Source organism: Pyrus communis, chromosome 14 (assembly GCF_041283825.1).
Source record: "Pyrus communis isolate YQ-2024b chromosome 14, ASM4128382v1, whole genome shotgun sequence".
Lineage (NCBI taxonomy): Eukaryota > Viridiplantae > Streptophyta > Magnoliopsida > Rosales > Rosaceae > Pyrus > Pyrus communis.
Window position 1 is genome coordinate 20,468,971 of NC_142578.1, and position 19,123 is coordinate 20,488,093.

At 36.2% G+C, this 19,123-nt stretch overlaps 2 protein-coding genes across 2 annotated transcripts; both read right to left on the bottom strand.

The window, feature by feature from the left end:
• Positions 1-2,076: 2,076 nt before the first annotated feature.
• On the bottom strand, positions 2,077-4,553 carry LOC137712141 (zinc finger AN1 and C2H2 domain-containing stress-associated protein 13-like). Its single transcript, XM_088684132.1, has 2 exons — positions 4,136-4,553; positions 2,077-3,009 (listed from the first exon to the last, which is right to left on the bottom strand). The coding sequence occupies exons 1-2, from the start codon at positions 4,232-4,234 to the stop codon at positions 2,227-2,229; spliced, it is 882 nt and encodes a 293-aa protein (XP_088540258.1). The 5' UTR covers positions 4,235-4,553; the 3' UTR covers positions 2,077-2,226.
• A 3,544-nt stretch (positions 4,554-8,097) lies between these two features.
• Positions 8,098-8,836, bottom strand: LOC148691364 (uncharacterized). The gene has a single exon (XM_088684732.1). The coding sequence runs from the start codon at positions 8,711-8,713 to the stop codon at positions 8,342-8,344; it is 372 nt and encodes a 123-aa protein (XP_088540858.1). The 5' UTR covers positions 8,714-8,836; the 3' UTR covers positions 8,098-8,341.
• Between the last annotated feature and the right edge of the window lie 10,287 nt (positions 8,837-19,123).

Consider the following 19,123-nt stretch of genomic DNA (forward strand, 5'->3'; position numbering starts at 1 on the left):
TAGCGTAAATAAGTTGAGTAAAATATTACTCGAATAAAAAAATTTCAATAATTCATATATTTTTCATGTTTGTGTCATAGATTTAGCTTTAGGTTATTTCTAATGGACCAGAAAATCGAGAGTCAAAAGACATAATTGACTCTAAATTTGGTTTTATATGACTTTGGAGTCAAGTGTTAAGTCATGTTTAATTAAGGTTTAACTCTAAAATTAAAAGGGATTTTTCATATGTTTATTATCAAAAAATTCTTGCTTAAAAGGGGGTTCCTTATTCAATGGTATATACCATAAAAATTCTTGCTTAAACGACTATTATTTCAAATAGTTGCTGCCATTTTTTCCTTCAAACATTTGCATCGAGCATGTATTAAATTGTCATAATCTATATCTTGTTGAAAATTAGTAACGACTATTTCTAAAATCTCCTATAAATGCATACATATTTCTTTTTATTCAAAGTACATTCACCCCATTCAGCTTCATCATAATATAAAAATCACTCGTACTCGAGCTAAGAAATACAAAATGTTGATTTGTAACGAGAACCGATAACGATGAGGGAACTTATCGCTCGCCATGGGATGCTTGAGATGCAGTGAATGTTACAATATGCTTAAAAATGATCCTATTGAGCACCTGTGGAATCAACAAGGAGAACAAGAAGTAAACGGATTATGGGTTTTTATGTTATGAAATAAAATGTGTGTGTTATGACAGTGTATGATTCGAAATAAAAATAAAACAAAAATTTAGATTGAGTTTAACCATTTCCAATGCACAAGAGTTAAAAGTTAATTGCTAAAAGCCAAAACGTGCATGAGAAGTCATGTAACTTTCAAAGTCAAACTTGTAGTCAAATATGACTTTATAACTTTTAATTTTAAGCTGGAACAATGAAGATAACGTTAGTAGTTTATGGACTATAGTTGCTGAGGTTGGATGAGGAATATTGTTAGAGAAGATAAAGGACAATTATGAGGTTGATAATTGTTTTCTATTCCTTAAAGCAAGGTAGAGAAATGATCCAATCTGAGACATGAAGCATAAAACAAAATAATCAAGGGATGGATTAAATTAAGTTGTTCATAAGGGGATCGATTAAATTAACTTGTTGGATTATTATCCACCTTCTTTCCAAATGGAAGCACTCAAGCGCCCGTTCCCTTTCATAATTAAACCGCCCGGCACGCACTAAAATGTAATCAGGGGTCATGGTGCTTGACTTGGCTTGAAGATAAAAGGCAACTCATCAACCGATCTAGTGGTATTTATATTTAGTTAAAAGTAAATGGTCTAAAATTTAACTTATTTTAATAATGAGTTTGTAGTCATATTATTAAATTTGGTCCATCGTAGTGACTTAAAAAAAACGAGGGGGAAAAGATTGACGTTCTAAAGCATGGTTCAAATTTGACATAGAAAACTCTTCAACCAATCTAATGGTATTCATGTTCAATAAAGTGAAGGGTCTAAAATTTGACTTTTATAAATAACGAGTTTGTAACCATATTACTAAAGTTGGTCTATCGTACTAGCTTAGAAATTCATTTTAAGTACGGCTCAAATCATGAAACTATATTGCAGAAGGAAATAAGTCCTACAAAAATCTCAAGTTAATGTTCTCGTTAATTAGCCTTTGGTCTGACAGTAAATGTCTTTTATTTGCTTAGAGAATGTCTCAAGTTTGACACGGATGAATACAATGATATTTTGTTATATTGACGCCTCGTAGTGGCTAACCCATTCTGGTAGCGTAACTTTGATAAGAATGAGCAATGCCGTTATAAAAGTAGCTTACTAAGTATTCTATCATTTGTCAAAACGAAATATGAGAAATTATTTTGGCACGCTCAATTTTTCCTTCTACTAACCCAAACCCAAGTTTACTTACGTCATTTCATTCCCTTCTGATTTCTTCAATACAAAAGCCAAACCCTATTTCATACAATATCATTGTAGAAAATGGGCATGGATGTATATAAGCAAATTTAGAAACATTGGTTCTGTTCCTAAATAGTCTGCTTCTAGAGAATAGGTATAACACATTCTCATTGGACTGTTAATAGGTACTCGGTGTTCTCAAACAATTTTGCCTTCAATTTTACAGCTTAAAACACGAACAGTTCGTCTGAATGCTTAAAAACTATATGCATTTGCAATTTGTCAATGTGAACCATGAAATTTATATCCAAAAGAAAATACAAATACTTTCACCAAAAATGATACCTATGCTCTTGAAGTACCACCGTGATCTCTCTCAACGTGCTCTACAAGTGCTACTGGATCACGAAATCCTTTGCTACATTTTGGGCAGGCATCAATTGTTACTTTCTTCACCCCAGCAGCTCGGTTGCCACCTTTCTCATGGACCTTTTTTACATGGTCTACTAGTGTGGTGACTGAGGGAAACTTAGCACCGCACTGAGGACACACCTCAACCTGCCCGCTTCTACTCCCACTGCTGCTGCTGCTTGGCCCCGTTCCATCCTTTGCCATCTGCCACTTTTGGCTAAGTTCGCTACTCAGTTTTGCGACACTTGCTTCAGCTGAGGCTCGAAAAGATGAAGCTGCAGTAAGAAAGCTACCCCACTTCGGGGATGATGCGGCAGGAGCATGACTTGGTTTTGACACTTCTTTCCTACTCCTACTTAAGTAGCCCATAAAGGGAAATCCTGCTTCTGGTTTCTTGGGTCCAGGACACTTGTGATCAGGTCCAAATCGGTGCTTCAAACAGTGGTCTACTGTGCAATCCCTGCACTTGATTGTGTTGGAGAATGTTAAGACCTCCTTGCAGCCAGGGACAGGACATTTTTTCTTCTTTGTGGCTTTCTCGTAATTAGAAGGGTCGCAATCAGTGTTAACATGTCTCTCCCAAGTAATGTTTGGATCTTCATCGGGAATCAGGTGAACTCCTTTGGCACAGAGGGGACAGATGACAACAGTAACATTGTTTCTGTCACCGTTCGGACAATTATGCTTAATGTAGCTTCTATGCTCCAAACAAAATACCTACATAATGTCAGCCTTGTGTTAGTATGAAGAATCTAATATTCAAGAAGCAGAACTATTGCAGGTAAACTATAATCCACAATTCGGGAAGATGGAAGATGGTAAAAAGATGGAAGACTAAGCTATTGTATAAACCTGAGTAATTAAGGCTTTTTTTGGCCCCCAAAAAATTGAAATAAAGACTTTAGGAAAACATTCCAACCCCTAACTACCTTTGGTTGCCATACATCAATTGCATTTTGAAATTGGTGAAAAACCGCAATGTATATGTGACGCATCACACCGCCATTCCGGAAGGTGCAAAATATTTCACTACATTTGACCATCAGTTTCTTATGTTCAAACATTTCCACCATTTATTCTCCAATACATACCACTCCTTTGAGCCAAATCTATATACATGAGCTACAACATCAATTTATTCCCACTAAACAAACATTAGCACCTTGATATTTAACATCACATTAGTAAACATTCAGTAACTTATTTGCAATTCAATTAATTCCAAAGATCATGCACCGCAATTTAACACAAGTTCAAAACAAACATTTATATCAAAAGAAAATACAGTGCAGGAATGAAATACCACCCTATAAAGTTAAAAAGTTTCAACACAAGCAAACGCCAAGATCGGAAATTTATTGCCAGTTTCCGGACAATGTAGACAGAAATTGTCAACCTCTCTAGTTTTAATAAGATAAATTTATTCCGGCATTTCACCCTTTTCTTTTTCCAAGAGATACAAATTCATAATCCAATCTAATGTGCATCCACACCCATTTTGCATTTTCTCCAAGCTTTGCCTCCCAAGAATCATCAAAATTTGAAATTTTCCCTTTTTTTCTACTTTTCTCAGCAACCAAACAGAGTGCAATCATCTCCCCCAAAGAATCAACAAAATTTGAAATTTTCCTTCTTTTTTTTATCTGGGTAATTCTACTTCTCATCAACCAACCAAACAGAGCATAATCCCGATTCCAATAACCAAAATCTAAATTTCCAAAACACAATACACATTCGATATTCATATAAGCTGAGGAGGTAAGAAATTTACAGATAATATATATATACATATATATAGAGAGAGAGAGAGAGAGAGAGAGAGAGAGAGAGAGAGAGAGAGGACCTGATGGCAGCTATCGCAGGTGAAGGGCAAGAAATCTATCTGCTGGCACTCCGCGACGTAGCAATGCCTACCCAGATCTGGGAATTCCGGAGTTCCCATCCGAATTTTGCACGCAGGACAGTAGAAGCTCGCCGCCAATCAACGAAATGAGTTGAAATGTAAAGAATTGACCGGATTATTTAGTCCCGAGATTTATTGGGAGAATCGGAATCGGATTGTCCGAGGTTTGGATCGTATTTTGGCTTCCGCGGATACAGAGACGGACACCGAATCCGCGGAATCCCAAGTCCACGGCTGCCCTAGTTTTCTTTTCTCCTCGAGAGAAAAGAAAAGACGGTCGCTGCAAGCCGCCCCCGAGAAATTTCTTGAGAAACCAAAAAGACAAAGAAAAAAAAAATGTAGTTTTTTGGAGGTTGATGTTTATGATTAAATTATTATTTAAATATTATGTTAACGTATTATATTTTACGAATTTATTATTAGCATTTTAAAATTTTCATTTTACATTTTTAATTTTTTATATTTAGAAAGAAAAATACACTTGTGAGAAGTGTAGAATAAGATTTTTGAAGTGTCAATAATATTTCTCATATTTTATTGGCAATATATTATTTGGTTTGATAATTTAGTTTAAAATTTTGATATCTTTTCCATCATCTTCTATAAAAACCAAAATATGTGGAATGGAGTTTTTGCGGAACTGAGAAAAAAAAGTGTTTGAATGTGTCTTAAAAGAACTGAAAGCGTTTTTGATAGAAATGTTTTTGAAATCAATCATTAATAAAAATACACTTAAATCCTAGAAAAACACTTACACTTTATTTGTAGGAGAAAATTTAAGATTAATAAAGAATTTTAAAATCACAAATTTTATTATCTAGAAATTATGAATTTTCTTATTTGATTAACATAAAAGAACAATAGGATTTGTACGGAATTTGCTATTTTAAAACTCTCACCCCATAGAAATTGGGAAATGACACATATTTATAATTTAAACTTGAGAGTTGGAAGTCTCAAATTCTAAGTTTTTTTCCTGTAGAAATTCTAAATTTCTATGTTTATAAATTCGAACAAAGGAATTAGTGCATGTCAATTTATAAATTCTAATTTTTGTCAAAATTTCAAATTTATTTCTGTCATCCAAATATGGTGTTAGTTATTTCTGCTTATTTCTGCAAAAAAAAAAAATACATTATTGATACTTCTTCCCAAATATATGTGAAACGGTTGATGACTTATTTATAGGGACTTATATTAAGAGTAATGCTATCCAAACATTATTTTTTAAGTAAATTGTAGCAATGATCTCTTAACTTTAACTTAATTGGAGCAATGGTCCTTCAACTAAAAATACATTACCATTGATCCCTCAACTCATCAAAACGTGCAGCTATGGTCCATTAACTAAAAATTCATTACCATTGGTCCCTCAACTTTAATCCAACAGGAGAAATGATCCCTTAACCTTAACCCAATTGTAGCAATGGTCATTCCAACATAACTCATTTTGACAAAATTCTGACGAAGTTGACGAAAATGACCATAATTACACGTTTTGATAAGTTGAAGGACCTCAATTGTAGCAATGGTCCTTCCAACATAACTTATTTTGATAAAATTTTGACAAAATTAACAAAAAGGACCATAGCTACACATTTTGATGAGTTGAGGGACCAATGATAATGGATTTTTAGTTGAGGACCATTGCTCCAATTTGATTAAAGTTGAGGGACCATTACTACAGTTTACTCATATTTTTTTTTTATCTATCATAGACTCTATGTTAATTTTTGTCTTTTCATGTTTTCAATTCATGTGATCCAACAACTGAAAATTGAAAAGAGTGAAAGGTTAAAAGAGATCTGTGAATAATGCCATTTTATATTAACAACACTACTTTTTTGTGGCATCCCACATCGTCCAGGGAAGTGATCCTTAAATGTATATTCCCATCCCTACCTAGCACGAGGCTTTTTGGGAGCTCACTGGCTTCGGGTTCCATGGGAACTCCGAAGTTAAGCGAGTAGCGCGCGAGAGCATTCCCAGGATGGGTAACCCATCGGGAAGTTCTCGTGTGAGTTCCCAGAAACAAAACCGTGAGGGTGTGGTCGGGGCCCAAAGCGGACAATATCGTGCTACAATGGTGGAGCAGGCCCGGGAAGTGATCCGCCCGGGCCGGGATGTGACATTTGGTATCAGAGCGTAACCTTAGTCGCGTGTGTGCCGACGAGGACGTCGGGCCCCTAAGGTGTGTGGATTGTGACATCCCACATCGCCCAGGGGAGTGATCCTTAAATGTATATTCCCATCCCTACCTAGCACGAGACCTTTTGGGAGCTCACTGGCTTCGGGTTCCATGAGAACTCCGAAGTTAAGCGAGTAGTGCGCGAGAGCATTCCCAGGATAGGTGACTCATCGTGAAGTTCTCGTGTGAGTTCCCAGAAACAAAACTGTAAGGGCGTGGTCGGGGCCCAAAGCGGACAATATCGTGTTACGATGGTGGAGCGGGCCCGGGAAGTGATCCGCCCCAGGCCGGGATGTGACATTTTTACTACGCTTATTTGTTTGAGTTCTGACGTGGGATGGAATAGTTCAAACTTGAGTGCATGAAAGACAATACTTGTGTCATCTTCTTACCCACTTATTTGTGACTCATGGGACATTATTTGTAATTCCTTCTCTTAAACATTTTGTGGTCAATTATTTTAACTTAACCTGAATTCCTTAATACAAGTAAATCTTTCATGACAGAGGCAATCATAAATGGAATCACTTATAACCAGAATGATTAAGGTTGGTGCTACATACACTAGATTTAGACACCAAATGAAGTGGCTTTTACACTATATAATGTTTTAATCAAATTTCAACTTGTATTAAGGCACAAATTTAATTAGTACCACATCATTTAGTGCACAAATTTGGTACATAAATTTAGTGTGTCTTGTATTATTCTTGTGTTAATGACTTAATTATCTGTTAATATAAACACTTCCTTTCAAATTTAATGAAAAAAAAAACAAAAGTAACCACCTACCACAATGGTAGAGAAGAGTATTACCTTTGTACTATGATGTAAATTCGAGTCTCGTCGACTACTTAATCTAACAAATCTATTGTTTAACAAAATTAATGAAAAAAAAAAACACGACTTACCTTCCTAGTATGGATTGTCCGTTGGCAGTCAACATCATCGCAGACGTAAGAAAATAGGGCTGTAGTGACAACTTAACCCTTGAAACGGTTGGATATTGGAAAATTTGCAGTTAAAAAGATGTTTTGGAACTTTAGCATGCATGCTAATATCAGCTTTTGAGAAGCAACGGTCAAATGGTGTGAAATTAAATCCCGCACTATCATTTTCTGTAAAATAGTTGAAGAATTCTTCATTTTTAAACCGTTTAAGGACGTTGTAAAAGCATTTGGTTACTGAAAAGGTGTTAAAGAGATCCATGCCTGTGGCTAAAGGAACCAACCATGATCAGGTAGTGCTGAAAGCTATGATATCTTATCATAAAAGTAACCTATTCGTCAAAAATGGTTTAGGCTTTAAGGGCGGAGAGGGCGAAAATCACATTACAACGGAAGCTCACTTTATGGGGCGGGGAGGACGAAAATCACATTACAATTGAAGTTCACATAAAAATGACATACGTATTAAAATATTCTCTAATAAAAGTGGATTTTACAATGGTATATGAAGGTCACTTGTATTGAAGAGTGTCAGTCTTATAAATCTCAAATAGTTTTACGCTAAAAATTAGATTAATAAAAGAAGACAAAAAATTGAACAACAATGGTATGGAACTAGAGGAATGAAAGTAAATGTTCAATTGAAAAGCAAAGTAATATCATTACACTTTTTTTTTAATTTATTATTATGAAGGAGGGGAAAATGGTTTGAAACTATTACAATAATTTAGTAGGCAAGGAAGTTTCAACCTTGTAACGCATGGGTAGAAACTCAACACCCTCTCTACTAAATTTGTAGTACAGCTCCTACTCTTACGTACAATAAAACTATGTTACCCTCATCAAGCACATATAATGAATGGTAATAAGCCCATATATATTCCCTATGATTAACGATTAACAAATGAGCATGGGATTACACCTCACCTTTAAATTTAGTTTCTTGTAGTAGTACTGCTGCCTCTTATAATTATATAAATATATATAAATTATGGTGTGATCCATATAATTTCACTTCTTTGCTTCTTCCGTTGTTGCAGCTGACTTGGATTGTGGTGCTGCAGGGGAAGGTTCCGGTGGAACTCCACCATCAATACAACTCCTGCACTTGCTCTCAACCCATCCTTCAATATCATGCTCAGCACCAAGATGCCTCCCACCACATAACCGAGCTACAATCCCTGCAATCACACCTACTATTGTGATCACTGCTAAAACCACCACCAGTGTCTCGATTGATGTATGCGTGTAGCGGCTGCTACTGCTTGCATCCACCACTATTGCCGGCGGTGCCCAAATTTGTGGTTGTGGAAGCTGATTGTCTAGCAGCCTTGCCTTTGGAATCCCCATGAACATCAACATGAACATGAACAATGGGACCATGAAATTAACAGGTGCTAAAGGCTTAGACAGAGAAAATGGGACTATAAACGAAGGTATGAAAATGGGAGAAATGAAAAAAACCAAGGGATGCAATGGAGTAATGAGAGAGAGAGAGAGAGAGAGAGAGAGAGAGAGAGGTAGCACTCTTTCTTTTGGTACTTTTTTCTGGTGAACTCTTTCTTTTGGTACTTTGGATCTTCGTTCTGTTATTATTTCACTTCTCATCGTTTGCATACTTTTCTTAGCTTTTGATTTTCTTTTAGGGGGTGTGATATCCACACATTCCTTTTTACTTTTCATACATTTTTTTAATTTTCGATCATTGGATCGGATGAAGTGAAAAAGATCAATGGACAGAAATACTTGTATTCTTCTTTAGCGGGATGAGCTCATTCTTCCACTTGCAAATAATATATTTTCACAATAAAAAATTCATAATCGGAACATTCAATCTCTTAATCTTCATTTGAAGATCATTCTTACAAAAATTATTTGAGTCCTATATTGTTTGGTCATCCAAATGTAATAAATAAATTGATGGTGTACATAGATACTAAATAGCATATTCATGGTGAACCGTTGATTTAATTTATAAATTTAGATGATTAAACAATATTCAATTCAAATGATTTTTTGTAATCTTCTATTTTTATAAATTTAAATTACTAAACGATATTCAATTCAAACGATTTTTTGTAGAAATAATCTTCAAATACATATTAGAAGATTGAACCCTTCCAATTATGAAAGTTTTTTTATTTTTTTATTTTTTTATGAAGATACATTATAAGTAAGTAGGGAAAGAATTTCATCCCTAAAAGAAGAATGCAAGAATTATCCTTGTCGTTTTATCCCTTTAACACAACATAAATCATTGAAAGATTTTTTATTTTTTTATAAAACATGGATGAGGGCTGAACTGTCTTGAAACTTGACATATGTAAACATTGAGGATTTTCACATGTCAGTGGTGCGTTTTGTTTGCTCTGTGATCCTGAAGCTGAAAAGAGAGATAATATGAGTTCTCTTCCCAATTTGTCCTTAGTGGTATCACATGTTAATGTCCCATATGCGACCCCGATAACCAAGAACCAATAAACCATTTTTCTTTGTTGCCAAAGCATATTTCTCTTATATATGTGAGGACTATATCTCTCTCTCTCTCACACACACACTCTCTCTCTCTCTCTCTCTCTCTCTCTCTCAAATAGAATAACTAGTTGGGTTCTAATGTGGTGTCACCTAAGAAAGTTTGACAAGCATATAATAATTAGATATTGTTTAGTTCTTTACATATGAGAATTTCTCTTTACAAGACGATCTAACATCATTTAATTGTACAAATATCATAATTGAAATTGTTCATTCTCTTTGTATATTATCTTTAAAAAACTTTGTTCGATTTAGAGATTATTTAATAATCTATATGAATAAAACCAGGAATGGAGCCAACAATTTTTTCTCGGGTGGACTATAATTCAAAGCTACATAACTTGTTATAAGAGCCTCCTAGTATTGTTTCTCACATCCTCGCTAAAATACATATACATATAAAAACATACTGGGCATAAGTGAAATCATGGTGAACAAAACTCGATGTAAATTTTGAAATAAGTAACAAATATACACCTATTAAGGGGGAAATAATGAACCTTGTCCATCAAAATACATACAAAACATACAACAAAAGCAAGAAACAAACATGCAATGCAAATATATACAACATAAACCACTTAAGTTCAATCTTAATATAATGAAAATACCTCAAACACACAAACAATTAGCAACAAAAGCTCAACATATATAAACAACCTATACTAAATCACAAATCCCAATTTAAGTGAAACACGTGAGGCATAAAATTTCTCAACAATTACTCGGATGGGCTGAGTTAGACTAACTATTACAACTCTCTTACTTTTGTTTCCTTTATTTGATATTTAGTCGTTAGTATATTACTTGTTACTATAATTTTTTATAAGTTCTACACCTATGGTGGACGGTCTCAAATTAAATGGAAACTTTTAGAAATGATTTAAATGATGATAGAGTATGAATGATTTGTACTATGATGTTTGTACAATAAAATGATGTTACGCAAGAAAAAAACTTAATGAGTTAATGGAAGTGAGAAAAACATACACATAACAAATCATGTATGTATTCGTATTGAATGGATAAAAAGTTGTATGTGACCGTTGCATTAGGCCACTGTTAGCAGATGTGGTGACCCAGTCCACTTTTATAATCATTCCATCTGTAAATATTTTGCCAGCATGAAATCCATTTCATTCAAAATATGAAAACATTTTATTCTGACCGTTTCATAAAGCAAGTCATGACCAGCATAATGCCATGCCTGCCGTATACAATCCTCGAAACAAACAGCATGCTCTAAATTATAATTGCCACAATATTTTTATTTGTTTATACTCTTGCAGAACAGGGAAGCTCTTGCTGCAATTGAATTTTATAGAGCTTTAGTTGTTTTCCTTCCTTCTTATTCAAGGTTAATATCCGCAACACAATTCCCAAAATATTTTTATTTGTTTATCCTCTTGCAGAACAGGGAAGCTCTAGCTGCAATCGAATTTTATAGAGCTTTAGTTGTTTTTCTTCCTTCTTATTCAAGGTTAATATCCGCAACACAATTCCCAGACAAGGGAAGCTCTTGCTGCAGTCGAATTGTATAGCAACATCTAAGGGTTTGTTTGGTATCCTATTTGAAATTTTTTATCATTTCTCAAAACATTTCTTAAGAACATTTCTTGAAAACAATTTTCTTTAAGACTCAAAAACTTGATTAGTTTGTGCTTTAAAATTTTTAAATCTTACGACTTAAACTAGATAAAGAGATCTAAAAAAAGTGGGTTGCAGGAGAGAGAGAGAGAAAGAGGAGAGAGGAGGAAAGAAAGTAAAATATGATTGAAGGAAAGAGAAAGAAGGGAGAGGATTGGATGAGATAGAGAGGAAGAGGGGTGAGAGAATGAAGCAGATTGGAGGAGAAACGAAAAAAGTAAAAAAAAAAGGAGGAAAGAGAAAGAAGAAAGAAGAAAAGAGAGAGATAGATTTGGAGTGAGAGGGGAGGAGGAAGAGAAAAGAAATGAGTGAGTTTTAAATATAAAAACTCACTTTTTATGTTTTTAAAGAATATACTATATTTTTGAGTTAGTCTTGAGTTCAGTTTTTTAAAATAATCCCCTACCAAAAAGTTTTTAAGGCCTAAAACTTGAAAATTGTTTTTGAATTTAAAAAGTTGGATTCAAGTAGAGTACCAAACAGGCCCTAAAAAACTTGTGCTACTCAATTAAGAAAAACTTGGGCCACTGATGTTCTTGTACACCACATTTTTCACTTGAACTGCTCATCTCTTTGCACGGTTTCTCTCTGTCAGATCAATATTGGTCTATATTTATAACTATGGGGTTGTATCATTATGCATTTCCATGTTCTCAAATCTGATGTTGCTTGCACTTCCTGACCCTCCATATATCACCTTGCTGGTTTTTGTATGTACGTTGTACTCAAAGCTCAATATTATACATTTAATTAATTGAAGTGTTTTCGAAACTCTACCTGCCATGTTTTGATCCGGACTGCATTTGTAGTTGCATAAAGTTTTGCTCCTTTCTTAAACCAAAGAGTACTGTAGACTAACCCTACTGTTATTGTTATCTTCTTGTTACAACTATATATAATCATTTGTATGTAATTTATTACCTTTCTGTCATCAGTTTCTCCATCACCCTCAGCTCCAAAGTCATTAACACTGACGGCCTCAGACGAAGATGAAGTGTTGCTATCCATTTTATTGAAGCTGATTGAGCTTAGGACATCTGCACTTTCCTTGATCAAAGTTATAGAAGAATTATAGTGGTTCGCTGGAGACTTACGATTTGGTGTGCTACTATCATGGCCCACATGTTCTTGTTCACGTGTAAGGCTTAAATGACGCCACAAGTAAACCATGTATTGAGCCTAACGGTTCATGTACTCTCACATATATGTTAGTGATATCATCACGTATATCTTATAATCTTACGTCCAAAGTAGTGATATCAGGAGAGTGATGAATTGATTTTGAAACCTCGAGTACAAAGAATGCTTAACCAAGCTACAACCGCATCGTCTCTAATAAAACATAAAGAAGGATGCACGATACAGAGTAGAAAAGATAGGCACTTTTATTATAGAGAAACCATAACATTATTGTGGAGCAAAAAATAATCAAGAAAATTATGGAGGTGATACGTGGATTTTTGAATTAAAAAAAAAAATTACCCTCGAGGCATACCGGGATTTCCATGTGCATGCAACGGACAATAACCGCTCAATCAAGGAAGAGACAAAGGTGATCAAAATGATATTTATTCAAATTTCTCTCATCACTCCTCATCAAATCTTTATTCAAAAGGTAACTCCCAAATTTCCTATTTGAATTAGGATTAATTGCCATGTTAAATGCAAGATATTATTTCACATAATATCTTGCAATTATTCATCCAATTACACCATATATGGCCAGCCACTATTCTCCAAATAGGGCTAGCCACTCCCCTATAAATAACCATATTATCCCACTAAAAAGTTAAGCCATTTGCTACCCACAAACTCCTAAGCACATTTTTTTCATAATTCTAACTTTGGCATTGAAGATTCTTTGGCCAAAGCCAAACCCCATTAATCGTGGGTGCGTGAGGTTTTGGCCTTAATCTTAGGTGTTATTATTTTGCAGGTGCATTTTCATCAAAGGAGAAGACGGTAGAAATTTGCATCCACAAATTGGTGCTTTTATTAAGAGCTTGATTCACACGCTGGAAGAAGACTTTCCCATTCAAATTTTCTCATTTCTCGTTCATTTGTAGATTTTTTGTACGTTCTTATTCTTAGAATTTTTTTCAGAAACCACAATGAACGAAACTTCCTACGTTTAAGGATTTGGACCAAGTGATGGAGATCGAGGTGTACCTCCACCATGATGATCCACGAGGCTTAACACAAGAGGACCAGCATTACCTTCACGGGGCACCACCACAGCAGCCCATGATGAGCCCACTGCCCATGGTGAACAGGCCAACTTGCAGCAGCAGACTCAGGCCTATGCTACAAGGCAGCTATCCCAGCGCGAAGTAAACCACACCCAGCAGGCCCATGACACTACAATGGCAACTGAAGGCCAGCCAGCTGTAGTAAGTAGAGCCTAAGACCAACTTAAGCCCAGCAGGCTCCAAAGCCGAGCCCAAGACCTACAAGCTTAAGGCGCAACACAAGCCTGAGGCGCACCAAGAGAAGCCTAACGCCCAATCGTTCTAGCGGCCCAACCCTCACCCACGATCCGACCTGTGTAGGCTATCCAACCCTCTCTTGCGGTCCAACCCATGGTCCAACTTGTTTCCGTGGCCCATTTAATGATCCCGACAGGTACAAGACCTGTTCAACCGTCCGGGCTTTAGATTTCTGGACCAAGGATTGAACTGGGGGTATTTTCACCCCATTTCTCCACAAATTTGACATATCTCAACTTAAATCTTGCGCCCGAAGTCCATTACACTTCCACTACTCAAGAAGACGTATATCGTCCAAGTTCTTCCAACCCAAATGGTGAACAACTTGTCTCGACAAGTCATAGAGTTGACAAGCGCCCTCGCGCAGTAGACGACGTTGGTGAATCAGCTCTTTCAATGTACCGAGATGCAGCGAGGCTCAAACGAGGTGTTCTAAAGTAGGATAAGGGCAGACGATGAGCCTCTCTAATAGTGTCTTGGCAAGTAGCCACTTAACTAGCCACGAACTAAGCATATTGGCAGTGTACACTCCCGACTAGGCCCCCGAGATAACATATACTCTCGTCTTAGCGAATGAAAAAGTGTGCACTCTCAATTAGGCTCACGGGGCGATTATACATTCATGGTTGGGGCCACACTTCGATAATGAACATGAGCAACCTTTCAGACGAAGTGTTCATTTACAGTTAGGCCCTTAAGGAACATCTTCCACCTCACATAGGAATAGCAAGCACTACGGACGAAGATAAGCAGTCACTCAATCTTGCTTAAGTTCAACTAGTAACCTACAAGTAATTCGCTTGCCTGCTAGGAACGAACCACATGCATCGCAGCCATGACATAAACGAGCTGAGCATATGAAATAGCAGCCTAGACTAACAGGTCAGGATCGGAGGCAGCCAAAAGCTCCACTACCCCTGACAAAGGCAAATTTAAGAATAAGTAGAAAGCTTTATGACCGAACAATTGCGCGACTTCCAGTGCAACGACGTCATTGACGAAGCACTCCAAAAAGACATAACCAGCATAAACAGGTTATCTTTCATGGACGAGATTGAGCAGGCAGAGCCTCCACGCAAGTCAACATGCCACATTTCATATTCTTAAAAGGATATGAAGACCCGAATAGGCACCTAAAGCACTACCGCAATCCAATGATCCTTTATCGGAAAAATGATGCCCTTATGTGCAAGATATTCACCATCACTCTACAAGGCAAGAAACAAGATTGGTCCCACACCCTACTGTCATAATCTATCCAGAGTTTTGATATGCTTTCTTTGGTTTTCATCGAAGAATATTCATCTTATTGCTCGATCAAGAAAAAGTTTGATCACTTCTTCAATGTTAAGAAGAACCCAAAAGAGTCGCTCCGTGACTATGTGAAGAGGTTCAAAGCAAATAATACGAAGATAGTCGGTTGCAATGACTTGATAGCTAGTGCAACTTTCCAAAATGACTCTCAACAGACCACCCGTTATTTAGAGAATTGATTATGAAAGAAGATCTAACTTTGGCAGACTTATTCACTGTGGCAGAGAAGCATGCACTTTGGGACGAGGCTCAGCGAGCAGACAAGGCACCGGGGCAGCCTCGAAAAGAATCTGCAGTTGCTCAAAAGAAGGAGGATGAGAAGCAATATAACAACAAAATCAGGCAGGAGGCCAAGCGTAGGGACCGATCCCCAACTAAATGAGGTCCAGTGCCCAAGAACTACTCTAAGTTCTTGATCTCGATCCACCAAATCCTCCACGACATTGATAAGATTTAAAAGCACACCACAAAGTAGCACACAAATGTCCTATTAATTTTCCTTATTAACAATAAGATTTGTCAATTGTAGCATATGAAAATAAGGGTCTTTCCCGCAGAAGATTGTTTTATCTAACTACTTAAAATGTCACAAAAAACTGGGCTGCTATCCCTACTGACCAGCCACCGAAAAATAATTATTAGACCGAATTACACTTATCTAAAGTCTACGAAAATTTATATGCAGATACTAGACACACAGAGCTACACTCATACAAATTTTTGGGATTTTTGGAGTTGATTTGCTATTTAAATTAAATCGAACAAAAATAAGACAAAAACAGATTTTTAAGTAGTTCACAAATTTGGAAAAACGAGTTAGGGGAATTGCTATCCACCACCAAATAATCATGCAAACATGTTATGTTTCATTCAAATTCCTTTCATTTTCGGATGAAGATGCTCAAGTTGGCTCAATGTTAGAACTCAACCTATTACTCTTTCTTATGTAGTATGTTAAGAGAATGGCGTTTTCAACTTAACTTAGTCCCTAACATGCAATCTAGAATGGCGTGTTCATAGATTTAACAAGTAGAAATCATTAAGAACGAAAAGAGTTTGAGTCATCACAAGGCATCGTAAGTACTGGCATTGTCTTACTTATCCTAGAAATTGGTTCATAATTGAGGTTTTCCTTCTTCGTGCTAGAATATGTTTAGTATAATGGCACAAGTAAGGGTGTCGAATCCACAGGGACTAATTGGACCTATATAATCACTTGTTTTGCAAGAACTTTTTACTAGAGAAATAAAACTAATCAATGTAGGCAGATTTGTTGTTGTAACTTGAAAGCATAAGGAAATGAAGTAAACACAAATAAATGAATCAACAACTAATAAAATGAGATAGTACCAATGGAGATGAAGCTAGGGATTCGATTTTACCATTGCTAACCCAAGGCCATGTTTGTTAAATCAGTTTATACTCAGTCATCTACCTATTTCTTGAGTTTGTTTCACTTAGATATGATCAACCATATGATGTGTGGATTTGATCAAATGTCTCTAATCATGAGCCTAATTGTGATGTGCAACTTTGGTTCCTAATCAAGAATATGTAGTGCACAAGAAACTTTCACAAAACCAAAGGGAACACTCAGCAGGATGTTTGCAAAACATTCCCTTCATTCATTCACATATCCACCAAGACTATGCATGATGTGTGCTTTAATCTTGGCTAAACAACCTGTGGTTAATTCAAATGATGATCAAGCATTAAAATCAACACACTAAGTCACAATTAAATCGGAGAATGAAACAAGAAATAGATAAATTAAATGAGAATTCTGAATTAACTACATGGCAATCTTGCAAGGCTACATCGAATCCCTAGAGAGAGATTAGTTACACTTCATGTTTACAAAAGGTTTGACATAAAAATATATAACATGAGTGAACATAGGATTAAGAAGAAAGAACCCTTGAAGCAAAACTGATGTTGAAATCCCTTAAGAGTTGCCTTCGGTGTTGGTGCTCCAAGTGTGTTGTAAATGAAGGTGGAGCGGCTAAGGTTGAATGGTTTCTGCAAATGGGAGAGTGTATGGAATGGAATGAAACCGAGAAGAGATTGTGTAGAAATGGAATGGGAGCTTGCGGCAAAGGGGAAGATTGGATGTGTTTGTGGTGTCTTGTGTATGAAAATGAGATGTGATTTTTGTGTATGAATGCATGGGTTTTTATAGGGGGAATGGGAGAATATGTGGGTGATTGTTTAAGAGTGAATGTGGTTGTTATGATTGAGAGTGCATGTGGATGAAATAATGATGGAAAAAGAGCTAGGTTGTTGGTGTGTGAATGCATGTGTTGAATTTGTGATGTAATGATGAAAGAGTAAGTGCATGTGTGTGTGAATGGTGGTGCAATGATGAAAGAGTAAGTGCATGTGTGTGTGAATGGTGGTGCAATGATGAAATGATGAAGTAGGAAGGTGGAAATGCATGTGTTGAATTGGTGGTGCAATGATGAAAGAGTAAGTGCATGTGTGTGTGAATGGTGGTGCAATGATGAAATGATGAAGTAGGAAGGTGGAAATGCATGTGGCTAAGGGTTGTTGATTGGGCTAGAGGTTTTGCATGGCTCAAAGGATTGTTTGATTGGGCTAGGCCCTTTGTTTTATGTCCAAAGTGCATACAAGGCTTTCAAATTCGTCCAACACTTTGGCTCCAAGCATATGCTATCCATTCCAAGCCCAATTTTGCTCCAAAATGCTCCAAAATGCATCTTTTTGCTTCCTTAGCCATATGAACCTAAAAACACACGAAAATGGCTTAAACTACTAAAACAACTATGAATTAACAACATAGATGCACGAAAACAAGCTAAGTAAGTCGCCTAAATATGCTCCTATCAGTTCACATGTTAATCGCAATTAACAAGTACTACTCTAGAACATATGTAGGTCCTCATTCGACAAGGGCAGGCACACACATATTCATAGCATTAGAATCCTAGATATGCTTACTAAGTATGCATCCGTAGAAAACACATAAAGAATTCATCAATGAGACAAGTAGTGAACCAATTTTCATCCATTCATAAAAGTAATTCAAACGAAATGTCATAACAAACTTGCAATCATATTTGGGGCTTCAAAACAGCCCCTAACTACTAAAAATTTGGTTACACAATCCTTAAGTTAAAACAAAAAATAGACATGAGTTTGAGAAAATAGAACCCAAAGAAATCGACTGAGGCTCTCGTTTTTCCTTCCTTCCCCAATGCTACTTTTAAACCAATTCTTGCTGCATCATTTTCTTCTCCTTAACTCACCCACTAATAGCCATTTGGTGATGACAATAAGTGAGAGGAAATGTAAAACAATTGTAACTCATTGGGTAGCCTTTATGCCAATTACTCCCTCTTAATCCTTATCTTTAATTCCATTTTCTCTGATATTTGAATAGGGGTCAGCTGGTTTGTTCTTGATTGCATCAGTTTTGGCTGCTAGATTTATTGGATTTATTGCTTTCAATGCTTTCTTGTCAATTACAAACTGCTCAGCCTCTTGGGAACCTTTCAGTATTAAAATGGCCATAACTTCTTCTAGTAAAATGATATTAACAATCCGCAAAATGCTCCAGAAAATAGACATCCGTAGCTTTCCAAGCATATAAGGCTCATTCTCTAATTCATTCTGAGCTGCCCGCAACTTTCTTCCAAAGTCAGCTGACCTGCACAGGCAGTTTTGACGAATTTGTTACTTAAAATTCCACTTGTGTTAGTTTTCTTTTCTTTGCTTGACAAATCCTACAAAACACAAAAACAAAGTAAATAGCTCAAAAATATAAGGAACTAACTAAGAAAAGACAAGTGAA

Excerpts from the sequence above, each read along its gene's own strand:
- LOC148691364 (XM_088684732.1), bottom strand. The coding sequence starts at position 8,713 with ATGGTCCCATTGTTCATGTTCATGTTGATGTTCATGGGGATTCCAAAG.
- LOC137712141 (XM_088684132.1), bottom strand. The coding sequence starts at position 4,234 with ATGGGAACTCCGGAATTCCCAGATCTGGGTAGGCATTGCTACGTCGCG. Across the intron at positions 3,010-4,135 it reads CCTGCGATAGCTGCCATCAG|GTATTTTGTTTGGAGCATAG; the intron begins GTCCTCTCTCTC and ends GACATTATGTAG.